The sequence below is a fragment of the Brassica napus genome, chromosome C5 (genome assembly GCF_020379485.1).
Source record: "Brassica napus cultivar Da-Ae chromosome C5, Da-Ae, whole genome shotgun sequence".
Classification (NCBI taxonomy): domain Eukaryota; kingdom Viridiplantae; phylum Streptophyta; class Magnoliopsida; order Brassicales; family Brassicaceae; genus Brassica; species Brassica napus.
The window spans coordinates 45,906,221-45,925,788 of NC_063448.1; the positions used below are offsets into that span (position 1 = coordinate 45,906,221).

The window sequence follows — 19,568 nt, forward strand, 5'->3', positions numbered from 1 at the left end:
AGCTTCAATGCTTACTTTGGGCTATTGATAGTATGTCCAGTTTAAAGTTCTCTAATGTTATCTTTGGCACTGAAGCAAAAGATTTGATTAGAGCTGTTACAAGACCTAAAGCATGGCCATCTTTTGCATTTCAAGTTTCAGAGATAAATTTGGCGCTATCATCCATTCCATGTTGGAAGCTTCAATCTGAATTTCGTAAAACCAATCTTGGTGCATCGCTCATTGCTGAAAGTGCTTCGTATGGAGCCCGGTTACATTCTTATGTGGCTAGGGATTACCCTTTTTGGCTTAAGAACACTTTAGTTAATGATCTTGTACCGATTTGATAAGTTGGTCTTAATCGTTGGTTTATCTTTTCTGTCTCCTCACCTGTTTGAGGCATTTTTTGGGTTTATGTTGTAACCATCCCTCTTAAACTTTGTCACCTTGTTTATAAACATCAGTGAAAAAAAAAAAATTCAAGATTGAATGCTCTAATGTTGAAATTTTTGTGATATTTAAAAATATAATTAATTAGTCTGCTAACATCAAGGGATAATGGCTACAATTTCTTTTAGGATATTAAGTTATGTCGCATTGACACGGCATGTTGTTTGTTTATCATAATCTCAGACAACATGAAGTTTTTATCTCGGCAAGCTTAAAAAAAAATCTTCAACTCTTCCTCAGTCGCTCATCTAGTAACGGTACATATCTTGCTAAGTGCTAACAGATGGATAAAGCTTAGAGATATTAATGGCGGTTTCTGCAGGGGCTTTAGCTTTTGCCTCTCCCCTTTCTCCATCTCCCGCCTTATCCGTTCGCGCCGCCTTTAGTTCCACTCCGGTGACTGTTTCCGAGATTAAAGATGAACAAGGAAACAGCAGCAGCAGCAGCTCTTCCACCCAGAAATTCACCTACAGTCGAGCCTCCCCCGCCGTCCGATGGCCACACTTGAACCTCCGTGAGACGTATGATTCCACAACCTCAACACAATCTCTTCCTCCGGTTTCTCCGATCGCCGATACGCCGGATTCCGACGAATTCATCGATTCGGTTACCTCCATCGAACACCAAAAGGCGAACGAAGAAGCCGCCGTGGCGACTCGACGAAGGAGAGTGAAGAAGATGAACAAGGTCGCGCTGATAAGAGCCAAAGATTGGAGGGAGAGAGTCAAACTCCTAACGGATAAGATCCTAACCCTTCAACCTAACCAATTCGTGGCGGACATCCTCGACGCTCGCCTCGTTCAGATGACTCCCACCGATTACTGCTTCGTCGTGAAATCAGTCGGCGCGGTGAGCTGGCAGCGAGCTCTCGAGGTTTTCGAGTGGCTCAACCTCCGCCACTGGCACTCGCCCAACGCGCGCATGGTCGCAGCGATTCTCGGCGTTTTGGGGCGGTGGAATCAGGAGTCTCTCGCGATTGAGATTTTCGCTAGAGCTGAGCCGGCGGTTGGAGATACGGTTCAGGTCTACAACGCGATGATGGGCGTTTATTCGCGTAGCGGGAAGTTTACGAAGGCGCAGGAGATGCTCGACGAAATGCGGAAGAGAGGGTGCGTTCCTGATTTGATTAGTTTCAATACTTTGATCAACGCTAGGGTTAAGTCCGGTGGCTTGACTCCGAATCTAGCCGTTGAGTTATTAGATATGGTGAGGAACTCGGGTCTTAGGCCTGATGCTATCACATACAACACTCTACTTAGCGCGTGTTCTAGAGATTCGAATTTGGAAGGGGCTGTGAAGGTTTTCGAGGACATGGAAGCGCATCGTTGCCAGCCTGACTTGTGGACTTACAATGCTATGATCTCTGTTTATGGAAGATGCGGGCTTGCTGCGAAAGCTGAGAGTCTCTTCGCGGAGCTGGAGCTTAAAGGCTACTTCCCTGACGCGGTTACTTATAATTCTTTGCTCTATGCTTTTGCTAGAGAGAGGAATACGGAGAAGGTGAAGGAGGTTTACGAGGCGATGCAGAAAATGGGGTTTGGGAAAGACGAGATGACTTACAACACGATTATTCACATGTATGGGAAGCAGGGCCAGCTTGATCTCGCGCTGAAGCTTTATAAGGACATGAAAGGGTTGTCTGGTAGAAGCCCTGATGCTATTACTTACACGGTTTTGATAGATTCGCTTGGAAAAGCAAACAGAACTGTGGAAGCCGCAGCTTTGATGTCTGAGATGCTTGATGTTGGGATCAAACCAACTCTGCAGACTTACAGTGCTCTCATCTGCGGTTATGCCAAGGCTGGGAAGCGAGAGGAGGCTGAAGATACTTTCAGTTGCATGTTGCGCTCAGGGACTAGGCCTGATAATTTGGCGTATTCTGTAATGTTGGATGTGTTACTAAGAGGCAACGAGACAAGAAAGGCGTGGGCTTTATATCGTGATATGATTTCTGATGGTCATACACCGACTCACAGTCTTTATGAGTTGATGATACTTGGACTTTTGAAGGAAAACAGGGCAGAGGACATTCAGAAAACCATCAGAGATATGGAAGAACTGTGTGGCATGAACCCACTAGAGATTTCATCTGTTCTTGTTAAGGGCGAATGCTTTGATCTTGCCGCTAGACAGTTGAAAGTAGCTATCACCAATGGCTATGAACTGCAAAACGACACGCTGTTATCTATCCTGGGTGCCTACAGTTCATCAGGCAGGCATTCAGAAGCATGTGAGTTACTTGAGTTTTTGAAAGAACACGCCAGTGGATCTTGGCTGCTTATAAATGAAGCACTAATTGTTCTACACTGCAAGATTAACAATATAATTGCTGCGCTAGAAGAATACTTCACTGGCGCATGTGTTCATGGATGGAGTTTTGGCAGTTCCACCATGTATGAGTCCTTATTACACTGCTGTGTAGCGAATGAACATTACGCAGAAGCTTCTCAAGTTTTCTCTGACCTGAGACTGTCTGGCTGCGAAGCTTCAGAAAGTGTTTGTAAAAGCATGGTTGGTGTGTATTGTAAGCTTGGATTTCCAGAGACAGCTCATCAAGTGGTTACTCAGGCTGAGACAAAAGGCTTCCACTTCGCTTGTTCGCCTACGTATACTGATATCATTGAGGCTTATGGAAAACTAAAGCTATGGCAAAAAGCAGAGAGTGTGGTTGGCAACTTAAGACAAAGTGGACGAACCCCTGATCTCAAGACATGGAACAGTTTGATGACGGCTTATGCTGAGTGTGGCTGTTACGAGCGGGCAAGGGCTATATTTAACACTATGATGAGGGATGGTCCGTCTCCAAGTGTTGAATCCATCAACACTCTGTTGCATGCTTTGTGTGTAGATGGAAGGCTTGAGGAGCTATACGTTGTTGTTGAAGAGTTGCAAGATATGGGTTTCAAGATTAGCAAAAGCTCTATTCTTTTGATGCTTGACGCATTTGCTCGAGCTGGAAATATCTTTGAGGTAAAGAAGATATATAATAGCATGAAGGCTGCTGGTTACTTGCCAACAATTCGCCTTTATAGGATGATGATTGAGCTTTTGTGCAAAGGGAAACGAGTCAGAGATGCCGAAGTTATGGTTTCTGAAATGGAAGAAGCTGGCTTCAAGGTCGAGCTCGCGATATGGAATTCCATGCTGAAGATGTATACAGCTATCGAGGATTACAAGAAAACAGTTCGAGTGTACCATAGGATCAAAGAAACGGGGCTGGAACCAGATGAGACCACTTACAATACTCTCATTATAATGTATTGTAGAGACAGACGGCCAGAAGAAGGGTATTTGCTTATGCAGCAAATGAGAAACATTGGTCTGGAACCAAAACTGGACACATACAAGAGCTTGATCTCAGCTTTCGGTAAGCAAAAATGCCTTGAACAAGCGGAACAGCTGTTTGAAGAGCTTCTTTCCAAAGGTTATAAACTAGACCGTTCATTTTACCACACGATGATGAAAATATCCCGAGATTCTGGGAGCGACTCTAAGGCAGAGAGGCTGCTGCAAATGATGAAGAGTGCCGGAATAGAACCAACACTTGCTACAATGCATCTGCTGATGGTTTCGTATAGTTCTTCAGGAAAGCCCCAAGAAGCTGAAAAAGTTCTTAGTAACCTGAAAGAAACAGACGTGGAACTAACAACTCTGCCTTATAGTTCAGTCATTGATGCTTACCTTCGGAGCAAAGATTATAACAGTGGAATAGAAAGGCTATTGGAAATGAAGAGAGAGGGCCTGGAGCCAGACCACAGGATATGGACTTGCTTTATTAGGGCGGCGAGTTTCTCCAAGGAAAAAAGTGAATTCATGCTGCTTCTGAAAGCTCTTCAAGATATTGGTTTTGATCTTCCTATCAGGTATGCATTCCGAGTTTCCGTACATACCATTTTGAGTTCAATCTTGAAGTATATGATGCATTCCTTGAATAGTATATCTCCTAACTGAACCTAGAAATAATAATTATCATCGTATGGTACTAATTCTCATTTAATGATTCCTACCAGGCTTCTAGTTGAAAGACCTGAGTTGCTAGTTTCTGAGGTGGATGAATGGTTTGAGAAACTGAAACCCATAGAGGACAATGCTGCTCTCAATTTTGCCAATGCCCTTTTGAATCTTCTCTGGGCTTTCGAACTCCGAGCTACTGCATCATGGGTATTCCAGATAGCAATCAAAAGGGGTATCTTCAGTCGCGACGTTTTCAGGTCTGATCCTGTTTTGCTTATGTCTGTCTGTTTTGGAGAGCTAGGGCCTGTATTAGTGAACACTTGTTTAGTGCAAACGCTTAGGTGTTTAGCAGTCACATTAATGATTGGTTTTGATTTACAGGGTGGCGGACAAGGATTGGGGTGCTGATTTTAGAAGATTGTCAGCAGGTGCAGCGCTTGTTGCCCTAACTCTATGGCTTGACCACATGCAGGCAATTCTTCTATCTCTAATATCTGCATCTTCGCTTCATCTTTTGACGATCATTCTCATATTCACCAATGAACCTCTGTTACAATTCTTCTGCAATTTCAGGATGCATCACTTGAAGGGTACCCAGAATCTCCAAAGTCAGTAGTCTTAATCACAGGAACCGCAGAGTACAACGGTATCTCCCTGGACAAAACGTTAAAGGCATGTCTTTGGGAGATGGGCTCTCCATTTCTTCCTTGCAAGACGAGAACAGGACTTCTAGTAGCGAAAGCTCACTCTCTCAGAATGTGGTTGAAGGACTCACCCTTCTGCTTCGACTTGGAACTGAAAGACTCAGTTTCTTTACCGGAAACAAGCTCGATGGAGCTGATCGACGGGTGTTTTATAAGACGCGGCCTTGTTCCTGCATTTAACCACATCAAAGAGAGACTTGGTGGGTTTGTATCACCAAAGAAGTTTTCTAGACTAGCTCTGCTACCGGATGAGATGAGAGAACGAGTGATTAAGACAGATATAGAAGGACATAGACAGAAGCTAGAGAAGATGAGAAAGAAGAATAAAGGAAATGAAATTGTAAACGTTAACACTCGAAGGAAGTTCATTAGAAGTAAGTAATGAGATTATACTCGGTTATACATACACAACACGAGTGATATGTACAAAGTGTTTTCATCTGTATGTTTTATTTATTTACTACAATGATTAGTAATTTAAAGAGTTACATGACGTCGAATAGTTTATTACCGCTAAATATGTTGTAACTTGTAATTTTAGTTAGAAAATGTGTTAATTATGTTCTTGATTACTCTTTGTAACAGTCAAGTTCAAGCAATTTCTTCGATGTTAAATCACGAAACAATTGTTTTTCTATAATTAGACGTATTTATTATACAGACAAAATTTTCAAGAGCAACAAAGAAAACTAGTTTGGTGCATCTTGGTTCTCGACAGGAACTACTGCAGACACTTTCCTTCGAGGCGTAAGCTTCTTGACACCAACTTTGACTTGAGAGCAGTCGGTAGTCACTGTGCTGTTGTTGGATGTTTCTGCAACACTTTTGCGTCTTCGGCTTTGTTTCTTCTCCTTTACATTGTCTTGATTCTCTTTACACCATTCCAAAGACCTAACCTCTCCTCCATTGTCTAGATTCTCGATATTTTCACAGACAGTCTCATTTTCTTGTCTACATACATCTCCTGAGCATCTCTCTAATCTTTTTCTCCTTCTCTTTGGCCGCCACTCTTTAGCAGCAGAAGATACTTCACTCTCGCATTCTGCATCTGCTTTCCTCGGTCTGAATCAACAAAAAAGGCAAATTAAGATTCATAAAACCAGTGTGAGAGTATTAGTATGTCTGACGAATATTCAAATAACTTACCTTGCTTTGCGTTTCTTCTTCACGGCTACGATTTCGGGTTCTGGCTCAAGAGGTATCTCAGGTAGTGCAAGAAACTTGCATTCGAGAAGAGCAGGACGTTGTGACTCCCGATCAACAAAGTTACCTACAATAGCTTCTTTGCGTAACCTTGTAGCTTCTTGTAAAAGAGGGACTTGGTGTGGATATAGCTGCATCCACCTCCTCCGGCATTGATTATCAGTACGACGAGGCACATGTGAAGCGATTTTGGACCAATTACCAATCTCATGTTCTGCCATTGCTTCTCTCAACTTTGCATCTTCTTCCTTGCTCCACTTCCCATGATTTACATTGGGATCTAAACAATTCGCCCATTTCTCTCGACACTGAGTAGAGGTTCGTCCAGGAACAAAGCGAGCAATTTTATGCCAGTTTTGAGCTCCAAAGAGTGTCACAGCTACTTTCAAGCGTTTTTCTTCCTCTGAGCTAAATTTCCCTACCCTCGTTCTGGTAGGATGGAGCGTCTTTTTCCATCTGAAAGTATAGAGAAGGAGAGAATAAGATCAACCATTCAACTAAGTATCTGAACTGAGACAGCAAAAATGACAGGACGATAACATCTAACACATTCTCAATCCTACTTCATGATTATCATTAATGACTGCATATTGACGTAATCCCACATCGACTAAACATGGACCTGATGTGTGGTTTATAAACCCCATAGACTATTTTACCAAAAAAAATTAGCTCTTGTGACAATTTGATTTTGGACTACACTAAATTAATATCATCAGAGAAAACTGCCAGCAAACTGTTGAATCTCTAAATTTATCTAATTCATAAAGAAATGGGTAAACGTAAAAGATAGTAACTGACCTATTAGAGCACTGAGTTCCAGCTCGTCCTTCTAATGCATTAGCAACAGTCTGCCAGTCTTTTTCCCCATACAACTCCACTGCGGCGCGGAGTTGGTCATCTTCCTCTGCAGTCCATTCTTTTCTTAATATGTCTGCATTCAAGCTTCTCTGATATCGAGCCAGACATTGAAACGGGGTCCTATTTGTCCCTAGTGACGCAGCAATGTCAAGCCAGTCTGTAAACCCCTTTTCTTGGATAATCAGGCGCAGGTTATTTTCTTCCTCCGCAGTCCACGGACCGTGGTTGATTAATGGATCTTCCGAGCTCATCCACCTACAACACAAAATTAGGAAATTCTATCACATTCTCAAATGAAGAGAATATAAGTACATCGAATGTGCATCTATAGATGATTGAAAGCTGATTTATCCTACTTAAACTAGATGAGGAACTTACCGAGCTTCACATTCTGAAGCAGAACGGTCCTTGAAGTACATTGAGGCCAACTGATCCCAATTAACTTTCGGAAGAAACTGCCGAATCATCTCTGGTGTGATCTCAAGATTTTTGATCGATTCATTAATGGCGTCTATATCATCTGTAGAACCTTCCAAGTCACTGTTAAGAAATTACTGTCAGCCAATTCGTTCGGAAATTTATGAAAGATGAAACTTGTAATTATTTCTGCATCTGAATAGATCGTCAGTAGCAAAGTTTAACGGTACTACTATGCACCAGAATATGATAGCATTTTAAAAGAGGAATATGATAGTACCTGGAACGTTCTATAGCTTCATTAAGCAGTGTTTCCTGAAGTTGTTGTTTTAGACCTTTTGCAAGATTTTCATTCTCCTCAGTAGACCAACTTCTGCGATTCACTGAAACTGGATAGTTCTTTACTGCCATCCTATAATTTTCAACACAGCTATTTTCCGGTGGACCAAACGTCAAAGGAGATATCTTTTTATCATTATCCTGCAAGAAAACAAACAGAGATTAAGAAAAGTTACATTGTCCATCAGGTCAAACAACAACAGCAAAAGCAGTATGTTTCTAAGGACTATTGACATCCAGAGGCAGGAATGATCAAAATGCTTTACCTCTGAGCTATCACGAGGTCCACATTTTGGAGTAGAGATTAACTGGAGACGAGGATCTTTCCCCTGAGAAAGTGCCTGTTTAGTTATTCTCTTGCAAGAGGCTTGAAAGTCTACTACTATCTTAACGTTCTTCTGGTGCTTCTCGTTCTGCTCGATCTTGGCTTCAATTTCAGTCAGCTTCTTTCTAAGAAACTTCTGATACGCCCTGTTCCTCCGGATTGCCTCAACAAAGGCTTGCGCAGCTTCAGGGAAGCTTGAAGATTGGTCAAGAGGTGCAGTGGCATTGTTCTCATGTAAATCAACAGAATCACCCGCTTGTGTTCCTTCTGAATCAGGCAATGTGAAAACTTTTCCCCCCTGATCTGGAAAGCTTTCACAAGTATTAACAAAGGCTTGCGCAGCTTCAGGGAAGCTTGAAGATTGGTCAAGAGGTGCAGTGGCATTGTTCTCATGTAAATCAACAGAATCACCCGCTTGTGTTCCTTCTGAATCAGGCAATGTGAAAACTTTTCCCCCCTGATCTGGAAAGCTTTCACAAGTATTAGACCTACTCAATATTTCTCTTGAAGGTTCATTGTCCGAGGCATGTACCTGCTTTTTCTTCCCGAGAGAATCATTCATAAAAGCTCCATCTGGATCTGCAGAAGAAAACAGTACGAAGTTACCACTAAAGCACAAGAAGGAGAAGACGACACGCAAACACAGAGTCCTGCATCATGAATCCATCACAAAATGTGGCGCCTTTCAAGTCATAAGAACAGAGAGTGCTTCTACTAAAAAAGTATACATATGCATGAAGGAACTTTTAAAAAGGCTAATCGCACTGAGTGTAGCTGAGCCTCTTATACCTAGCTTCCACTTGTGCGGAAGCGAATTAATCTACCAGACGCAAAACTATCTTAATCATTGAAGTAGGAGTTCTCCCATAACTATGGAACAGTATCTAACGAATCAGTATCTAAACCCTCAGATAGCAAAAGACAAGTGATTAGATAACACATTGAGCTCACCAAGATTCGCATAAGCAGAGAACCGTCTACGAATAGCACGAAGCGTTTCAAAAGAATCATCATCTTCGTCGTCGTCATCGGAGAGACTCATGGGAGGAAGGCGCGCATCCATCGACAACGCCAGCTGGCTCTTGAGGCTCCGAAGCAACTCGAAGTCGTCGTCACTCTCCGAATCTGAAGGCAGTGGTAGACCCACGGGAGGACCCGTCGACGAAGCTAATTGGCTCTTGAGGCTCCGAAGCATCTCGAAGTCGTCTTCGTTCTCGGAATCCGAAGGTATCTCTCCCCCGCCGCCGCCGCCTCCTCCTTCACCGGATTTTGCAATAACATCATCGGAATTGGACTCGGGGACAATACAGGCGCGTCTTAAGTCTTCGAGATCTTCGCCGATGTCGTCGTCTTCTTCTTCTTCTTCATCGTCATCAGACTCGTACAAGGCTCCGCGATTCATCGCGTTACAGCGAGCTGAGAAAACGTGTTATGGGGGAAACGGCTGCAACAGAAAGGTTTATGGCACCTTTGCTTGCGCCTCCTCCGGGAGAAGAACCAGAAGAAGCCTTTTAAGGCGGCACAGCATCAGACGGATCCAATCGGCTCGGAAACCTTTTTGTTAATGGGCTTAGACCCATAAATTTGAATTTTTAAAAACAAATCCAGGTGTATTCAACATAACTATCTCATTTGATTTTTTTAAGATAAAAACTTTTTGATGATTTTAGGTGAGTCATAAAAGTTAAAATGATTTAATTACATCAGTAAAAAACCTAATAAAATTTGAGATTTGAATTTTGGTATTTTTTACCTTATAAACTTCATTAAAATACATCTTCTCAATTTTAATAATATTTAAAACATTTCTAATAATAATAAACTTTTCAAATATCATTTAAACACAAGTTTAATAACACTGTTTTAGTTTTATAAAATACTAGATTTTGACCCGCCCTTAAAAAAAGCGGATATATTTTTTGTTTTATATTTTTGTTGAAATTTAATTTTTATATTTGTATTTTTAGTCATATATATGTTTTTTGTATAATATTTATCTTAAATGATTAATAAAATATTTTAATAATTATATTAAAATAGTTGAACCACACCTATATCAATATTGATATATGTTACGCCGGTAAATTTGTTATTTTGATCCAAATCAGCTCAAATGAATACAATTTCAAGATACCCATAAACATGGATTCTAAACCGGTTAAGTAGACAAAAAGAAAAGCCGGTTAAGACGATTAACATTAGCATAAAGAGAGTCGAAGATCACAAATAAACCGGTTTTAAATGTTTCTTAGGTTCAGGTGACGACCCTAACCAGAACAGAGTCAAACTACACAATACCATAGTCTAAGGCTCTAAGCCACCACACATAGTGTTGTTATTATTAGCCGATAGATATAAACATAAGGCTGAGACATTCAGCAGAGGTTGGTTTCGAAGTTGAGACAGATGCCCATACTGAACAGCTCCTGATACAGAAGCTTCGCTCCATACGGCACATTCACCATCACCACATAGTCCGGAGACTCGCACAGCCTGCAATACGGTCCTCTGATCCTTCTTCCACTGCTCGCCACCCTCTCGATCACGTTCGCTGCGCTTTTACAGTTCCTGCAGATGTGCATCTGTGAAGAGTCACTCAGAGTGAACAGACGCTCGTGCAAGTTCGCTGATGCACCGTGAGCAATCAGGCAGTCTCGCTCCATCTCTCCGAACTTGATTCCACCGAACCTCTTCCTGTCTGCAACTGGCTGGCGCGTGAGTGGGTGAACTGGTCCGGTGTTCCTGAACTTGACCTTGTCCTCGGACATGTGGATGAGTCGCTGGTAGAAATTTGGGCCCATGAAGATGAGTGAACGCATCATCTCTCCTGTTCTTCCATTGTAGACCCTTTCGTTTCCCGATCTTGAAAAGCCAGCCCTGAGACCACAGACAAACATTTACAATCGGTAATGGACCAGGTGTCAGGAATCAACAATAATCTACGAAACACATTCAATGAATCACATAATCACAAGGCAAATGACGCTTAGTTTATCTACTGACTTTAGCACAAAGCCCTGTAGTGTTTCAATGAAACATATTCAAAGAATCACATAATCACAAGGCAAATGACGCTCAGTTTATCTACTACTGACTTGAGCACAAAGACATGTACTGTTTCAATGAAACACATTCAATGAATCACATAATCACAAGGTAAATGACGCTCAGTCTATCTACTGACTTTAGCATAAAGCCCTGTACAGTTTCAATGAAACATATTCAATAAAATCACATAATCACAAGGCAAATGACGCTCAGATTATCTACCGACTTTAGCACACATCCCTGTACTGTTTCAGTCCTTTTAAACACTATGTAGACAATGATCAAACCAAGTGACAGTGTGAAGAAGGTACCTGTGAAGCTGGTCGGTTATGTCATCGACACTGGGAGTGGAGAAAGGAGTGGCATGGCGTGTCACTTTGGAGTATGCATCAGACTTGCCCTTCTTCTTTTGCATAGGACAAGCTATTCCTTTGGACAGAGCAGCCTCCAAGAGTTGGCCCGGTGTTTGCCGAGAAGGGAATGCATGCGGATTGATCACGATATCAGGAACTATGCCTTGATTCGTGAAAGCAAAATTCTCCTGCTCCTCTATATAGCCTAAAACACCCTTCTGGCCATGCATACTGGAGAATTTATCTCCAAGACATGGAGAACGAACCTGCAAGATGTTAAAGACAGATCAATGGAAACACTATAATAGCTCAAAGGTATGCGTTATCTGAAACACAGCTCACTAAGGTATGATCTGGAACTTACCTGTCTCAGAGAAACAGTAGCATAATTCTTCCCATCGTCATTGGATGATAGAACCACCTTCTGCACTATCCCTCTCTCAGTGTGCTTCAGTTTCACGCTGTGATCAGTCCCAGACTCGGTGCATCTGCCAATGACGATATCACCACTGTGCATGTTAGCACCAACAAAAGGGAACCCATCATCATCCAGGCTGTCTACTCTGCCGATTTTGCTGTGGGTCTTTCCAAACTGAACAACCTCGTCCATCTTTTTCCTCTTCTCCGAGTCTTTACTGTCGACGTCTGCTTTATAGCTCCTGATCTGTTCTGAACGGAACATCCCACGTTCCAGCGAAGCTTTGTTCATGACAATGGAGTCCTCTTGGTTGAACCCAAGATGAACATTCACAGCAACTATCGCGTTCTGTCCATTGAACAACACATCCTTCTGAAGACATTCTGACGCCATTGTCTTGAAAAGCGGCCGCTGGGGATAGAACAGCTGCTGGGACAGCGTATCACAGCGGATGTTAGGGTTCGTTGAGCAGAACCCAATGGCTTGCTGGCAATGCTTCTGGGACTGGTAGAGAACTCTTCTACCATGATCATGGTTCGCAAATGGCACAATCGCACAGCTCACACCCAACAGGAAGGACAAATCCAGTTCGCAATGAGTGTAACTCTTCTGCTGTTTCAGAAGCTGCTTGGTTCCCCATGCGGTGGTACAGTCTTCTTCTTCCTCAATCCCGATCAGCTCGAGAATCCCTTGGTCAAGAAGATGCTCAAAGGTGTACTTCGATGGTTTACTTTGCTTCAACTTGTGGAGATTTTCAACAACCAAGAGGGGTCGGAGAAGTCTGCCTGCGTCAGTAAAAATCCTCACCTCCTTGTCATCTTTATCTAGCTTAATTTCCATCTGCAAAGAATGACGTAAAGACATTTACGAAGTGTAATATGATCCAAGGTAAATACAAGATATCAAAATAACGCAAGCATCTGTTAAAACAGAAGATACCTGACGAGGTAGTTCACTTTGACGCCGCCTGCTTTTTAACTCCGCAACAAAGTAGTCAGAATCTGAACATACTCCAACCCAGTCTCCATTGAGGAGAACCTTGTGCTTCCCGCTCAGTGGTGTACTGGTATCGTCCACCAGCTCTTCCATTCCACTATCGAAGAGTTCTTCCACCACAGGCTCCATAATTTGAGTGCTGACAAGTCCAAGGAGAGACAGGTTCTTCACAAGACCACAATTTTCGCCATCTGGGGTTGACAAAAAGCATACTCTGCCCCAGTGAGAGGGATGCCTGTTGCACACATTGTAAACAAATGCAGTCACATTTCAGTTTTTAAAGCCAAAAAAACGAAATGTTAAGTTCCCAACAACGTTCCAATATTTCACAGCTCACATTACAATGTAACTATAATGGATAACCTCATTGTCGACATCAGGCACGAAAAACAGTATCGGAAATGCTTAATGGCAGTAAAATCTAAACAAAACCAGTATAAATTTCGGTCAAGCACAGAAGGATCTGCAGGAAACAGTGGTCATCATCACAACTATATGAAAGAGTCTAATACCAATAAAACAGACTAAAGACATGTAAGACAGTGCATATACTTATATTTCAAACAAAGCAGGGGGTTTTGGAAATTCCACTCACGGATATCTAGCATCTCCAACTCTGCCGGTATACAGGACCTGTTGCCGCGTTCTCCTCAGATCAATCAAACTCTGGAGTGGATTTGCACGACCCAGATTAGCGACAACACCTGAAACCCTTTCCATCTTCCTGAAAGGATGACACCATGCTCCAGTGGAGAAGGCTCTACTAAGTCCATTTGTTATAATGGAAGCATCCAAGTAGTGCTCGATAGGCTTCAGATCACCATCGCCCGTTAGGTGTCTCTGCATGGCTTTGGTCATTGTCCTTCTAGCATGCGCCAAATGCACCCTTAGTTCCCTTTCCAGCAGCTCTCCAGCTAGTTCGATCCTCTTGTTCCTAAAGTTGTCTCTGTTCTCACACTTTCTTTTCCCAGCATATGCGCTAAAAAGGCATTTCACCATGTAGCCCAAGAATCGTGCTTTCTGCTTCAAACTCTTGAGGCCTGGAAACAGGTACAGACTTAGGCATTCATCCACACTCTCACCAGGTGGGAATTTTGTGCCTTTTATCTGCTGTTCAACATATGCCAGAGCATTCCTCCCATGGCGAAAATCTTCGCAAACCGAATCAGCTTCCTGGATCGAAGCTACGACGCTGTTGGTAATACTTGCATCACCACCATCAAAAGCAATTAGATCTACAGCCTCTTTGTCTGACGCAACACCCAGCGCAAAGAACAGGACCCAGACTGGGATCTCAGTTGACAGGAAGTACACTGTCAGTACTTTCTCCTTTCTCTTAAAGTCTTCAGCTTTCTGATTCTCTGATAGACGCACAATGAAACGATTCCTTTTGGTTTCGGACCTGTAGGAGACGGTCCATGGTGAATTAGAAATCCAAAGTCTCTTTGTGCATATCTGTTCTTGAGCAATAAAGACCTGCAAAACACATTTCTTCACGTTAGTAACTTGTATAACAGCTTGGATATGTTTTCCAGTATATATATACAGTATTGGAACGAAAGAAAGCAAAAAAACGTTGTCAGCAGTTGAAACAGTTTAGGCAAATAATGTGAAGAACACACAATCTAATAGTTCAGAATAGTAATCCATGACGGTAGAAATGGAAATATTTGGAGTAACTCACCTTCTCAGCTCCTTTTATCACAAAGTATCCACCCTGGTCAAATGCACACTCCCCCTTTCTGTAGCTTTCCCCATTCTTTCCCTTCTCCGTTGTGTTGCAAAGAACGGATTTCACCATCACGGGTATCCTACCAATTGGGATGTCCTGCGTCTTCTTAGACAAGATCTGCTTTTCGACGTATTCGTCTTGTCCCGTCTTGAACTTGTCTCTTTTAACGACTTTCTTAACGAACACCTAGTCAGTTTATAAAGAGAAGAGTCAGTTACACAACAAAATAACCAGTAATAAGAAGGCAGCAAACCAAAAACTTCATAAAAAGTTTTGACAGATAAGAGCCATTGCATAGATCACACAATGTAAGCAGGACGTGAGGGAGATGGAGAGAAACTAAGTTAACCCCAAGATGTTTCCCGTAATATTTCATACCATACGTTATTAACTCTTTAAGACTAACCACATTAACACGTTCTAGAAGAAAAAGGTGATATTTTTTTAATCAATTCCCACAACAAGGAGCCTTTAATCGGGTTCCTTACCTCAACATCGACATTAACTTTCATCCTCGCAGAGTAAGTCATGTTCTGAAGCCTAGCGTGCCACGGGAGAAACACAAGCTCCTTATCATCGGAGTACAAAGTAGGCTTATCCACGCTGACTTCTCCGAACTTCACCGTGGCGTATCTCCACTCATGGTCCTTGTTCTTCGTAGGGTCAAAGGACGGCTCAACGAGCATCTCACCGGAGGACTCAAACACGCTCTGAAGGCCGTGCTCGATGAAGAAGTTGTAGGAGTTGAGCTGGTGGCTGACGAGGCCGTACTCGTCGAAGAAGGACGTCGCAGCTTTCTTGCAGAAGCTCTGGAGAAACGGCTCTCCTAGGTCGCGCAAATCGACTTCCCCAGCGGCCTCAATCTCTTCAATGTCGATATCAGTCATGTTTAAAGAAACCTACACAGAAAAAAAAAAAAAAAACCTAAACGATTGAGAGCTCGCTAACATCATCAACAACACAAATGCATGTCTCGATCGCCAAACTTTTCACCCATTCTCCAGAACATGGGACCGTGAACAGATAAAGCAGAATTTCGGGAAATCCAAAGGCTTAAATGGTAGAATCAGAGTTTGATAAAGAGGATGAGTACCTATTCGGAGTGAAACGGCGGTGGCGGGGAGAGTAGAGTGAAACGTCGTGGCCGGGAAAGTTTCTAAAATGTCGAGTGGAGAAACCCTTGCTCTCGCTCAGTGAACGAGGACTGTGCAGATAAAAAACCAAAAGAGTGTCCTTTTCTAAATGACTGATGTACCCCTACCCTTGTTCTCGTGTCTGTGTCATTCAAAAGGGTAGTAATGTCTATTTTATAGCTATTATTCCTTTACATTTTTCAATTAACCAAGAAATGAAAAATAAAGCTTTTCCATATTTTGTTGCAAAAATGCAAATTCATATTTTTCTTCACACACACAATGCAATCCCATAAGGACGAACCAGCCTTAATCTTGGTCCAACTTTTTAGATGAATTCTCCAGAGGCACAGTGAAGAAAAAAAAATGAAGTTATGAAACATACATCAGAGCCAAAATCATCCAAAAATCAATGAACATATAGAAGAAAGTCACAATCTCATTTTCACACGCAAAAGAACAGAAAGTATTGTTTTTGACAAAGATATGCAGACAACAAGACTCGTACACACCAACAAAGCCTCACAGACACACGGCCATACAAAAGATCCAAAGCCTTCAAAAGAAGTAAAAGCTTTTTCAAAGAGAGACAAAGAGGAGCTTTCCAGAGATATTTATAAAATTCACACCTCAAGTCTTATTGAGGAGTTAAGCTCCAAACCCGGATACAAGCATCTTCACCAGAACTCACAACATGGGTATCATCAGCGAAACCCAGACCATAAACTCCACCTAAGTGAGCTCCTTTAATGGTCATACGTGTGGAAGCAGGTTTGTCCACTTCATACACAATCACACATGTGTCTAAGGATCCCGTAGCAACCATACTGCTGTTTGGAGACCAAGCTAGGCAGTTTATGCGGGCGCTATGGTACAACATATTCTTGAGTTTCATCTGTTTAAAAAAACATTCTTAGAGTTGGAGATTCATGAATCATGGTCAGGTTCTAAATAATCTTAGTTACCTCTCTGGATGCTCTGTCCCACACAACTGCTTCTCTGTTCAAATCAGCTGATGCAAACATAGATAAATCCGGGGAGTAACGAATGACGCTGATGGCGCCTCTGTGTTTCTCAAGAACTGCTTCCTCGGTGAGGGAATCACCATTAACAGCATACAGACGGAGCTTACCGTCTTGACCACCGACAATAGCTTCAGTTCCATCAGGTGTTACAGCCAAAGCAGTGACGGTGAACCCAAGGTTGATGGTTGACACTACTTTCTCACCACGGAGAAACACAACTCCTGACTCAAAGGCCACCAGAAGGAGACCTGGTGAGAGCGGTGCAAGGCTTAGATCATTTGGCTGGTTTCCAACGCCAATAGACTCTTCGTTTGTGCACTGGCCGTCTTGATAAGCGATCCTGGATATCTGGATAAGTATCAAATAGTAAAAGAACGCGATTAGCTGCATAGTTCATCAGTAAAGGTGCTTATAACAGTTATATGTGTGAAAACCAACTTACCGTATTGTCAAATCCAGATGTGATTATCTCTTCTTCATGAGCAGCAAAGCACTTTATCTGAGAGTTTTGCTTCCGCTGCAATTTACCGCAAAAACCACGGCCCATCATCCATTTACATATCAGACCATCGTAGCTACCGGATAGTATGTAGTCAGAACTTCCTCTGAGCACAGATAAGGAAGAGATGTTCTTCATGTGTCCCGAAAACTGGAAGGGGGATTTATCAAGATCGCTTGCTGAGAATATGCTGATTGTACCACCAAGAGAAACAGTGACAATATGATCGTTCTGCCACAGACACCCGACAAGCATATCGTCCACTCCACCTGATGATCCTGGACAAGTCAACGTGGTCTTCAATGTTCCGTTACCAGAATCCGAGATTTCCCATACTTTAGCTGACTTGTCCGCAGATACAGTGAGGACCTGATTACAGACGCAGCATCAACCATATTGTAATCAAGAATTAAAATATAGAAAATGTCTTCACTGAGTCTTCATATAAACAGAAAATAACTCATGCATCTACAATTAATATCATATGCTATTAATCCACCCTATTTAAGCCTGATATAACGGATTCAGACAATAAGTGAGAATATCAGTACCTCTTTGCCATCAGGACTCCAGCTAACAGCGTAGATGCTACCTTTATGCACATCTTCGGGTGAGAGTTCTCCCAGTTTCTCACAAGTCTTTCCATCATATATGATTCCCTTTTTGTCTGAACTTACAGTAATGAACTTGCTTCCATCTGGTGAATACCTCACACAGTTGACAAAGTTGGAATGCTCTCTATTGATCAACAAACAACAACCTCGTAAGCACACATATACAAAAATGTATTATCTATCTTTAAAGAAAGGAACGTATGTTCTGAACGTCTAACCTGCTTGAGAGCTTGAACTTGAAAGGAGGACCTTCGTAGAAATTAACCAGAAAATCCTCCCCGCAAGTTACAATGCGGAAGGGTCTGGTAGGCTTGAAAGCACAGCTAAGAACACGCCTAGAGTGTCCATCAAACTCTCCCACATTCGATCCTGAATCCCACCTAACAGAGGTAAAAAAAGGCATTTCCAGTCAAACAAAACAAGACAAGGCAACGAATCAAGAATCTATCATTGAGACACTAAGTCCGCTCTAAATTAACAAAACTCAACGCAAAAATTAGCAGAAAAAACATAAACTTTGACTGATCAATCGAAGTCAATGCACAGGAAACGAGTCAAGAATCTGTCACTGAGACACTGAGTTCGATCTGATTCAACAAATCCAATGGAACAATCAGCAGAAAAAAACATAAACTTAAGACTGATCAATCGAAGTCAATGCATTAAATAAAACAAGACAAGGCAACGAATCAAGAATCTATCATTGATACACTAAGTTCGATCTAATTCAACAGACTCAATGCAACAATCAGCACAAAAAAAAAAACACATAAACTTTGACTGATCAATCGAAGTCAACTAAAAAACATCCGATCAAATCATCAATCCTTAAGATCAGAATCTAATTTTTTTAAGCGAGTGCAATAGTACTACTACTCACATGAAAGCACGAACGAGAGACTTCCCTTTGCCATCACCAGAAGCAACGATCCGCATCCCATCAGCCGACCACTGGAGATCATCGATCCTCCCAGCCAACACCTTAAACTCCTTCTTAAGCACATGATCGTCGCGAGCTCCCCAGATCCTCACAGTCCCGGAGACGTCCCCCGACGCGATCCACTCTCCGTTGGGGGAGTACCGCGCCACCGTAGCTGGGTAAGCGTGCTCTCCGTAGATAGAGACCTTCAAGGGGTTGTTGAGGTCGAGGATCACGACGGATCGGGCGTTGGTGTAGAGCATGGTGTCGGACTTAGAGTCGCCGGAGATCAGGATTCCGCGACCCCTCTCCGTCGAAGGGACGCAGGCGTAGGTTTCGGCGAGAGTCATCGTTGAGAAGAGGATTTTGCGGAGATCGGGTTTTGAGTGTTTTCGGGGGGGGGGGGGGGATCGTGAAGGAAAGGTGAGAGGAGGAGAAGAGGAGAAATGAAAAGGACGGTTATTTATTTTAAATTGCTTTTCTTTTTAATTTAAGATATAATGTAGAGTAATGATTATTGTCACATAAACATTGGGGAAAAAATGAATTTCATCACAGAAAAGAATTATAAATTCCGGCAAGGACGGTTTTGAGTCTTT

The 19,568-nt window shown here is 42.4% G+C and overlaps 4 protein-coding genes across 5 annotated transcripts; 1 reads left to right on the top strand and 3 right to left on the bottom strand.

Moving 5' to 3' along the window:
* The first annotated feature begins 596 nt into the window (after positions 1–596).
* On the top strand, positions 597–5,656 carry LOC106390123 (pentatricopeptide repeat-containing protein At3g18110, chloroplastic). Its single transcript, XM_013830517.3, has 4 exons — positions 597–4,292; positions 4,440–4,640; positions 4,765–4,855; positions 4,957–5,656. The coding sequence occupies exons 1-4, from the start codon at positions 736–738 to the stop codon at positions 5,467–5,469; spliced, it is 4,362 nt and encodes a 1,453-aa protein (XP_013685971.2). The 5' UTR covers positions 597–735; the 3' UTR covers positions 5,470–5,656.
* Positions 5,657–5,702: 46 nt separating this feature from the next.
* LOC106390124 (myb-like protein L) lies at positions 5,703–9,728 on the bottom strand. 2 transcript variants are annotated; one of them, XM_048758442.1, is made up of 8 exons: positions 9,184–9,728; positions 8,695–8,811; positions 8,174–8,535; positions 7,849–8,048; positions 7,530–7,691; positions 7,092–7,406; positions 6,234–6,746; positions 5,703–6,149 (listed from the first exon to the last, which is right to left on the bottom strand). In XM_048758442.1, the coding sequence occupies exons 1-8, from the start codon at positions 9,632–9,634 to the stop codon at positions 5,777–5,779; spliced, it is 2,493 nt and encodes an 830-aa protein (XP_048614399.1). In that variant the 5' UTR covers positions 9,635–9,728; the 3' UTR covers positions 5,703–5,776. The 2 variants fall into 2 exon arrangements, with proteins under 2 accessions (XP_048614399.1, XP_013685972.1); XM_013830518.3 differs by having other exon boundaries at positions 8,174–8,811.
* Positions 9,729–10,409: 681 nt separating this feature from the next.
* Positions 10,410–16,026, bottom strand: LOC106390128 (DNA-directed RNA polymerases IV and V subunit 2). Its single transcript, XM_013830521.3, has 8 exons — positions 15,873–16,026; positions 15,268–15,678; positions 14,732–14,965; positions 13,643–14,523; positions 12,991–13,282; positions 11,998–12,891; positions 11,592–11,899; positions 10,410–11,109 (listed from the first exon to the last, which is right to left on the bottom strand). The coding sequence occupies exons 2-8, from the start codon at positions 15,664–15,666 to the stop codon at positions 10,608–10,610; spliced, it is 3,510 nt and encodes a 1,169-aa protein (XP_013685975.1). The 5' UTR covers positions 15,667–15,678; positions 15,873–16,026; the 3' UTR covers positions 10,410–10,607.
* Positions 16,027–16,310: 284 nt separating this feature from the next.
* On the bottom strand, positions 16,311–19,497 carry LOC111202857 (actin-interacting protein 1-2-like). Its single transcript, XM_022695912.2, has 6 exons — positions 18,931–19,497; positions 18,269–18,430; positions 17,988–18,174; positions 17,380–17,805; positions 16,878–17,285; positions 16,311–16,807 (listed from the first exon to the last, which is right to left on the bottom strand). The coding sequence occupies exons 1-6, from the start codon at positions 19,317–19,319 to the stop codon at positions 16,550–16,552; spliced, it is 1,830 nt and encodes a 609-aa protein (XP_022551633.1). The 5' UTR covers positions 19,320–19,497; the 3' UTR covers positions 16,311–16,549.
* Positions 19,498–19,568: the final 71 nt, after the last annotated feature.

Excerpts from the sequence above, each read along its gene's own strand:
- LOC106390123 (XM_013830517.3), top strand. The coding sequence starts at position 736 with ATGGCGGTTTCTGCAGGGGCTTTAGCTTTTGCCTCTCCCCTTTCTCCA. Across the intron at positions 4,293-4,439 it reads GGTTTTGATCTTCCTATCAG|GCTTCTAGTTGAAAGACCTG; the intron begins GTATGCATTCCG and ends GATTCCTACCAG. Across the intron at positions 4,641-4,764 it reads TTCAGTCGCGACGTTTTCAG|GGTGGCGGACAAGGATTGGG; the intron begins GTCTGATCCTGT and ends TTTGATTTACAG.
- LOC106390124 (XM_013830518.3), bottom strand. The coding sequence starts at position 9,634 with ATGAATCGCGGAGCCTTGTACGAGTCTGATGACGATGAAGAAGAAGAA. Across the intron at positions 7,692-7,848 it reads GAAGCTATAGAACGTTCCAG|TGACTTGGAAGGTTCTACAG; the intron begins GTACTATCATAT and ends ATTTCTTAACAG. Across the intron at positions 7,407-7,529 it reads GCTTCAGAATGTGAAGCTCG|GTGGATGAGCTCGGAAGATC; the intron begins GTAAGTTCCTCA and ends TTTGTGTTGTAG.
- LOC106390128 (XM_013830521.3), bottom strand. The coding sequence starts at position 15,666 with ATGACTGATATCGACATTGAAGAGATTGAGGCCGCTGGGGAAGTCGAT. Across the intron at positions 12,892-12,990 it reads AAAGTGAACTACCTCGTCAG|ATGGAAATTAAGCTAGATAA; the intron begins GTATCTTCTGTT and ends CATTCTTTGCAG. Across the intron at positions 11,110-11,591 it reads ATAACCGACCAGCTTCACAG|GGCTGGCTTTTCAAGATCGG; the intron begins GTACCTTCTTCA and ends CTGTGGTCTCAG.
- LOC111202857 (XM_022695912.2), bottom strand. The coding sequence starts at position 19,319 with ATGACTCTCGCCGAAACCTACGCCTGCGTCCCTTCGACGGAGAGGGGT. Across the intron at positions 17,806-17,987 it reads GGAGTCCTGATGGCAAAGAG|GTCCTCACTGTATCTGCGGA; the intron begins GTACTGATATTC and ends GTCTGTAATCAG. Across the intron at positions 17,286-17,379 it reads CATCTGGATTTGACAATACG|ATATCCAGGATCGCTTATCA; the intron begins GTAAGTTGGTTT and ends ATACTTATCCAG.